Source organism: Austrofundulus limnaeus, unplaced genomic scaffold (genome assembly GCF_001266775.1).
Source record: "Austrofundulus limnaeus strain Quisiro unplaced genomic scaffold, Austrofundulus_limnaeus-1.0 Scaffold12, whole genome shotgun sequence".
NCBI classification, from domain to species: Eukaryota; Metazoa; Chordata; class Actinopteri; order Cyprinodontiformes; family Rivulidae; genus Austrofundulus; species Austrofundulus limnaeus.
This window is the reverse complement of record NW_013952414.1, coordinates 2,385,473-2,392,188: the sequence shown is the minus strand read 5'-3', so window position 1 is coordinate 2,392,188 and position 6,716 is coordinate 2,385,473. Positions and strand designations below refer to the sequence as shown.

General features: G+C 41.1%; 3 protein-coding genes across 5 annotated transcripts in view; 2 read left to right on the top strand and 1 right to left on the bottom strand.

Annotated features, from left to right (window-relative positions):
• Positions 1-884: 884 nt before the first annotated feature.
• Positions 885-2,955, bottom strand: LOC106513442 (uncharacterized). 3 transcript variants are annotated; one of them, XM_014002262.1, is made up of 3 exons: positions 2,728-2,955; positions 2,129-2,597; positions 885-2,035 (listed from the first exon to the last, which is right to left on the bottom strand). In XM_014002262.1, coding segments are annotated over exons 1-3 (957 nt in total). In that variant the 5' UTR covers positions 2,730-2,955; the 3' UTR covers positions 885-1,549. The 3 variants fall into 3 exon arrangements, with proteins under 3 accessions (XP_013857716.1, XP_013857717.1, XP_013857715.1); XM_014002263.1 differs by having other exon boundaries at positions 2,129-2,536; positions 2,728-2,950; XM_014002261.1 differs by having other exon boundaries at positions 2,129-2,955.
• abhd10b (abhydrolase domain containing 10, depalmitoylase b) overlaps positions 2,850-6,716 on the top strand; it is a gene marked incomplete at its 5' end in the record, with an annotated part of 6,144 nt that continues 2,277 nt past the window's right edge. Inside the window, 3 exon segments of the mRNA XM_014002264.1 lie at positions 2,850-3,208; positions 3,510-3,696; positions 6,365-6,476. Of these exon segments, the coding sequence (XP_013857718.1) occupies positions 3,115-3,208; positions 3,510-3,696; positions 6,365-6,476 (393 nt within the window).
• tagln3b (transgelin 3b) overlaps positions 6,389-6,716 on the top strand; it is an 8,509-nt gene continuing 8,181 nt past the window's right edge. The window contains exon 1 of the mRNA XM_014002265.1: positions 6,389-6,476. Coding sequence (XP_013857719.1) covers positions 6,436-6,476 — 41 coding nt within the window. The 5' untranslated portion in view covers positions 6,389-6,435. The remainder of the gene's footprint in view (positions 6,477-6,716) is intronic.

Genomic DNA, 6,716 nt, shown 5'->3' with positions numbered 1-6,716 from the left:
TCAACCACAATTAAATTCACTCCATCTAGGAGGAACAATTTATATGGATAGTATTTATTTTTTTGAATAACAAGCTGGAATGAAAACAAGCAAAAATGAAATAAAAGTAATGACTTTCTAATTTTTTGCCTTTTTAAAAAATGTAAAGAGTAGAAAATACAGATAATTGTGTGAAAATGTAAGTAGAAGTAAAAAGTAGGCTGAACAATAATTACTCAAATACAGATATCCAAAAATACTACTTAAGTACATTAACGTATTTGTACGTAGTTACTTTATAACTCTGCTCATAAACCATCAAACAATGACAGTTTTGCACTGATTGGGAGTTGTGTTTTAAGATTTAAACCATTTTCTTTTTTTTATTTTATAGTTTTTCTTCATTTAAATATTTAATATTAAGGATAATTCAGTTATTTATTCATAAAGAACTGCATAATAACAAACTTTAATACATTCTTATAAGTAGTAGTGGAAAGTAGCAAAGTTTAAGCTTTAAATATTATCCATTATGTACCACTAAAACTTATATTTTGCCATAAAATTAACAAGTTAAAATTTCATGTTTAATCCAAATGACAGCATCATGTAAATTGTACGAGCACTGACCACACTAAAAGGGATTATAATCATGTTACAAATAGAAACAATTATAATAAAATGTATATGTAAAAAAATATTCAAGGAATTTGTCTATGTTGTCAKAATTAATTTACTACATGTGGGATTACATTCCGTTATGTTTTATTATATAGCTCACCTGTTCTGTTTGATTCTCATATTTCAAATATTTTAAAATGTCAGATTCATTCTGCATTAAAGAAAATTGTCTTCACAAAKATTGCATGCCAACACCAGCCAGATGTTAAAGATGATCTGGCAAATACAAGTCCTCCATGTTGCCTTTAATTTAAATAAACCATAAAATAACAAGTAAAAGAAATCATTTGTATTGAACACTCAATTSTGTGACAGTGTTTTTGTACAGGACATTGTTCTGTCAGGAGGGCTTTTAAACCATTAAAAACTCACTTCAAAGGATCAAAAAAATATTCAAAAAAAGTAAAAGTTGAAAATCTGTGTATGTTTATATTAAACTTTTGATTTGAGAATACAAACATTCTTTTGAAATACAGTATATGTCTTAATGAAAAAGGTTAGTTTTTTAAAAGCATTACTACAGTTTCATCTGAATACTCTGCTCCATGGAGCCGTGTACATCRGTGGTCAGTCCCACAGTCTCATAATCTGGAAGCCCAGGTTATATCAGGAAGAGCATTTGCTTCCTGTGGCGACCCCTGCAGAAAGGATGAACGCTGCTCTACAGTACTGTGCAGTTGTGCTGGTTAGAGTGCTGCTACCCTGGGTTGATGACACAGAGTGAACTTGAGGTTGATTGCTTTACCTGCAACTGCTACTGGGCCCAAGACGTGTTCACAGAGCCTGTGCACAGTATCAAGCCAGTACTGCGGTCCAGGCTGCCACCGTGGAGCTTGGCAGAAACCTGCTGATACACCTGGGTGGTTGAATCCTGCAGGTTAGCTGTAGCTTAGCTAGTTGGACCAGCAGAGGACGAACACGGAGGCTGTTTCTTGATCCTCAGAGCATCGTTCTCAGCAATGAAGCGGTACATTACGTCGGTGAGCTCACGCTGGCTCCGCCTCCAAACAGAGTGCTCAAAGTTTCGCATGGCTGACCTGAGCCACTCCGCGAATGCGTCACGTTCCCGTTCATCTTCTGGTCTGAGCAGACCGTGGAGCTGCTGCTGCTGCTGCTGCATGGTCAGGAAGTGCTGTGGGCGTTCACAGAGGCTCGTGAGCAGGGTCTCATCCTCCTCGTCAGCTGCCACCCCTCTGCCACAGGTAGCAGTAGATGGTTTGGTGCTGGAGGTGCTGCTCAGCGGAGACACAGGCTGGAGTTTAACTGACTCAAGGTGGGTAGCAGGTGGATCGGCATCAACCTCATCAGCGTCATGACCGAGGTCATCTTCAATAGGGGGGGTGTCATCAACACTGACGCCAACTTTTTCCTTCCTCTAKAACAAATTGAAAAAAATTCACAAGGTAGTTATTTCATTAAAATTATAAATATTGAAAAATGGAGAGGTGTGCACACAACTCAGACTGACCCTTCTCCTCCTCTGGATCTCAATAATGTGCGGTCTCAAGAACTCAAAGCATCCGAGTATCCAGAAGTCGCGCTCTGTCAGCTCGGGGGACTCCTGCCCGGCGCAGAGCTTCTTCAGGCGGCCGTACCTGGTGCGCAGACTGGTGTACCAGGTCTTCAGTATGAGGACGTCCTTCCCAACCTCCTCCGCTTTTTCCCGCCACAATGCCTCCTTCCTGCTCGTGTGTTTGTAATTTTTCAACTTACGGTTGTAGAGGATGGGGTTACTGACCAGCCACTCAACCATGGACTGTTCCTCCTCCTCTGTCAGCATGGCCGTCACCTTCTCCTTCCTCTGCCTCTTAGGAGTGGACCCATTGTTAGAGTCCTCTGTGGGACAAGGGTGATTGGAACCAGCACCAGCTCCCTTCTGGAAACGAATAGCATTAGAGAACTCAGGTGACGAGGTTTTCGGTGGTCGTCCAGAAGGCCTGACCATAATGACAGCAAGCGAGAAGGTGAATGAAGGACACCTTGGTGATTATTGGTACGTGAAGACTGTGGATTGGTCGTTAAAGTCGTGTGGTAGTGATCCAAGGCTGGTGAGCTGCAATAACTTACATGAGCCAGCGTGATGGGGGCGTGATAGGTTCACCATACACACTTGGTCATAGTTTAGGCATGAGTCCTGCTTCAGTTTTATCTAAGACCAAAACAACGCCCGTGCACGCGTGGTTCACGCTCTCCTCCAGGATCCTATCGTCGCAATGATGTTAGTTCACGCTCTGTCACGCCCACTGCGTTCTTAATACGACCCGGAAGATTCTGCCAAAATCCTACAAGGACCAACCAYGTTCGGGCTAATTGTTCACGTCGTAGCGAGGTCGTGTTATTATATCAACCGCTGTGCTTCGCGGTATTTATTTCTACGGTTTCTTGGGTAAGAGCGCTGCTGCTCTCGCGATAGTTGCTTCTCTCGCGATACTTCGTCGGTGTCCGTGGAGCAATATGGCAGCCTTGTCGCTGAGGTCCTGCCGCAAAGGGATTTCACAATTTTTAAGTAATGGCGGGGTTGCGGCTTTGTCTTCATCGCGACTACAAGGTTTGTCGGAAGTGTGTGTTTGTGACTGAATTCATTTCGTATCGCTCGAAGGATAGTCGGATGTTATGAAACACGCACGAGGAGGGGGTGTGGCGAATACGTCGTTCTTAAAAAAAAAAAAAATTAGGGCATGATGGAAACTACAGTCCTATAAAACAGACATCTTCGTATATTCTTAAACTTTCACGAGTTAATTAGCTTCTCTTAGGTGTTTTTTTATGGCATGTTTGAAGGATTTGATGATTATCTGTTGTCTGCAGTTATGTCATCCTAAAATCAGCACTGATAACTGTGTTTTTAGGAGACAGGAGACACAAATCATCAGTTCAGTATGCATCACGACCAGACCTTCCGAAGCTGGCTTACAGGAGAGTGAAGGGGAAAAGCCCAGGTGTGGTTTATCTGCCAGGATATGCCTCCAACATGAATGGACAGAAGGCTGAGTCTCTGGAAGAGTTCTGTAGGTCGTTAGGACACTCATATCTCAGGTAAGTTACTCGGTTTTTGGATTTGCTCTACAAATGGAGCCATAAAAGACTACTGTTTTGTAGTTTTAAAATCAAAACATAAAGAATTGCAAGGTAACAATGACACAGCATTTTTGCTGGCCTTCTGCTTCCCATCTGTTAGGTTTTTTTTTTTTTTTTTTTTTTTTCATTTTAAACACCCAAAGCTTAATCCCATGTTTATGGTAGCATGTTGTTAATTTACACTCACAACTATGTATCTTAAAAAGTGAAAACGGTGCAATGGTTTGTAAATTATTTAAATCATTAATTCAAATGAAAAGAGTACAAAGAAATCAAACTTGAACTGGGGAGGTGTTATGCAAAATTAGWGCTGGGCGATATGATCAAAATTTTATATCACGGTATTTTCAACATTTTCACCGGTTTCACGGTATTTGACGGTATTTTTCTTTTCATCACAGCTCAGCTGATAATAAAATGTACAAACCCTGCTTATTGACTTTTTTCTTTTACTGCACCTCTGTCTGTGTTGCTGTTTCCCTCCTCTGTGTCTGTTCTTCTCTGACTGGTGGTTGGAGACAGTAGTCAAACATTTTGGTCCAGTCGTTAAGAAAAGATTATGATTGGGTTTATTGTTTTATGTTATTTATTAAAGCTTATCAGCACGACTCACCCTGCACACCAGTCAATTCCAACTCCACTATGAACTACTTCCTGCAGGCTTTTCACAATAGAACCACGTTAAGTCTGCATCAGCATAACGTCTCCATATTAACTAACCGTGTTAAATCTAACTGTGCACGTCACTGAAGAGGTGTTTACTACATTCAGCGACGGCGAAAACGGGATGTTTTTTTAAACGTCAGTCAATATAATCAACGGAATCGCCACCCGCAGCTGCAACTAGCTGCTCCAAACATTAGCACGCTAACGCACATAGCRGTGCAGCAAGGAAAAATGTCCCCCGGGAAACAACAGTTCACTGGCGGCTGCGACGAAATGTTCCGCTATTTAAACCAGAATGTCCGGTATTCAAAAAATTCATATCATAACAAAAATAAAAACCGGTATTCGGTACAAAACAGTATACCGCCCAGCCCTATGCAAAATTGACCCCTTTTTTTAAAATATCGTGTTATAATGTCATTCCCTCATCAAAAGCGTGCCCAGAGTGTTACTTTGACTCATTCATGCATGTTTGAGAAATCCTTGAATCTCCTGCAGCCATGTGGAGCTGCCTAAACTGATACAAAGCTCCGCCTATTTAAACTTAGCTCCTCCCTGGAGCTCAGTTTGCAGCCGAGCTAACTCACTCACCCACTCTTTGTAAAGCTAGCAACAATCTGATGAGTAATGTGCAGTAGTTTCATGTTTCGTCTCAAACTACTTAAAAATAAAAATAATAAAATCGAATAAAATGGGGTGGAGTGAAAAGAGAAAATGAGTGAAATAGCTCCAGAGGAAATTGTGATTAAAAGAGGAAACATCACATCAGCAGTTTGACAGTATTCATCTGTTTTTTTTTTCTCCTGGTCCTTACTTCCAATAGCAAAACCAAAAAAACTAATCAATAATTATCTATATCGACTGATATGAAGTGCTTATTGTGATACATTTTTCAGTCGTAACACCCAGCCCTACTCTCAACAGGAAGGTTGCAGGATTGCCTCCCAGGCCTTTTTGGGTGGAGGTTACACGTTCTCCCACATGTGGGTTTTCTCTGATGACTCCAGTTTCCTCCCACGGACCAAAAACATGCATGCTAGGTTCACTGGCAACTGTTAAGTGTCCCTAGGTGTAAGTCTGAGTGTGAATGGTTGTTTGTCTTGTTTATCTCATTGTGGATTTGTGACCTGTCCAAGGTGTTGCTTGCTTTTTGTACAATGACCGCTGGAGATAGGCATCAGCTCCCTGTGACCCGGTTTGATGGTTTTGTCCACAATGTTTGATTCAGTCTAATGCCTAAGGACACTATTAGATGTCAAGACCCAGTGGATGGGACCGCTGGACTTTTTATTTATTACACTATCCAGTAAAATGTAGCTGACCTGCTCAGAGTCCAGAGCTGTCAGTAATGAACTGGAAAAAAAGAAGAAAAAAAAACATGTTTATTATTTAGTTGGTCAACTTTCCTCCATCTATCTATTATTTTTTTTACCCGTCTTCCTTTCAGGTAATGGTGCTCATATCCAGCAGTCACTGTGCGAGGGGTGAGGTGCACCCTGGACAGGTCACAAGTCCATTACAGGGGCACATAGAGACAAACGAGATAAACATTCATTCTCTCACTCATACCTAAGGACACTTTAAATTTACCAGTTAACCTAACATGTAAGTTTTTGGTCTGTGGGAGGAAGCCGGAGTACTGGGAGAAAACCCACGAATGCACGGAGAGAACATGCAAACTCAGAAAGGTCCTCGGACTGGGATTCAGTCCAGCTACAGTTCTAATGACAAAGCTACAGCGCCGTCTCAGCTTTCAAACTCTTTAAAAAGAAAAATAAAGATAAGAATCATCAATGTAAAATCTGTACCTGTCTGAACCTGTTAGAAGTTCAGACCTTTGAACCTTTATCTGCTAAATTCAGCATCGTGCTTCTAAAACCTCTATCTCTGTGTTTTTGTGGTCATTGTTTGACACTTTGATACTCACGGGGATTCACTGCTCTGTTTAAACTGTTTTTAGGTTTGACTACACGGGACACGGGGCCTCAGAAGGGGTGTTAGCAGAAGGAACTATTGGTACCTGGAAAAAAGATGTTCTTTTCATGTTGGATGAGTTTACAGAGGGGCAGCAGGTAAAAAAAATCCTTTGCTCTTTACAAGTTTTAGGTGGTTGTTGATCAGGTTAAACAAAATTTACGAGTGGTCCAGACCTGTCGTATATTTTACGAGCAGCCAGTCTGCTGTTATCCAGACGAGTTTTCTTCATTAATAACTTTATATTTCGTTAGTTTGAAGATATTTTGAGTTGAAAATAAATCACACTCCATAATTATGTTGACAATAGGCTATTCGGGGGGTGGGGTGCGGTGCGC

Coding starts and splice junctions, on each gene's coding strand:
- LOC106513442 (XM_014002261.1), bottom strand. CDS start 2,605: ATGGTCAGGCCTTCTGGACGACCACCGAAAACCTCGTCACCTGAGTTC.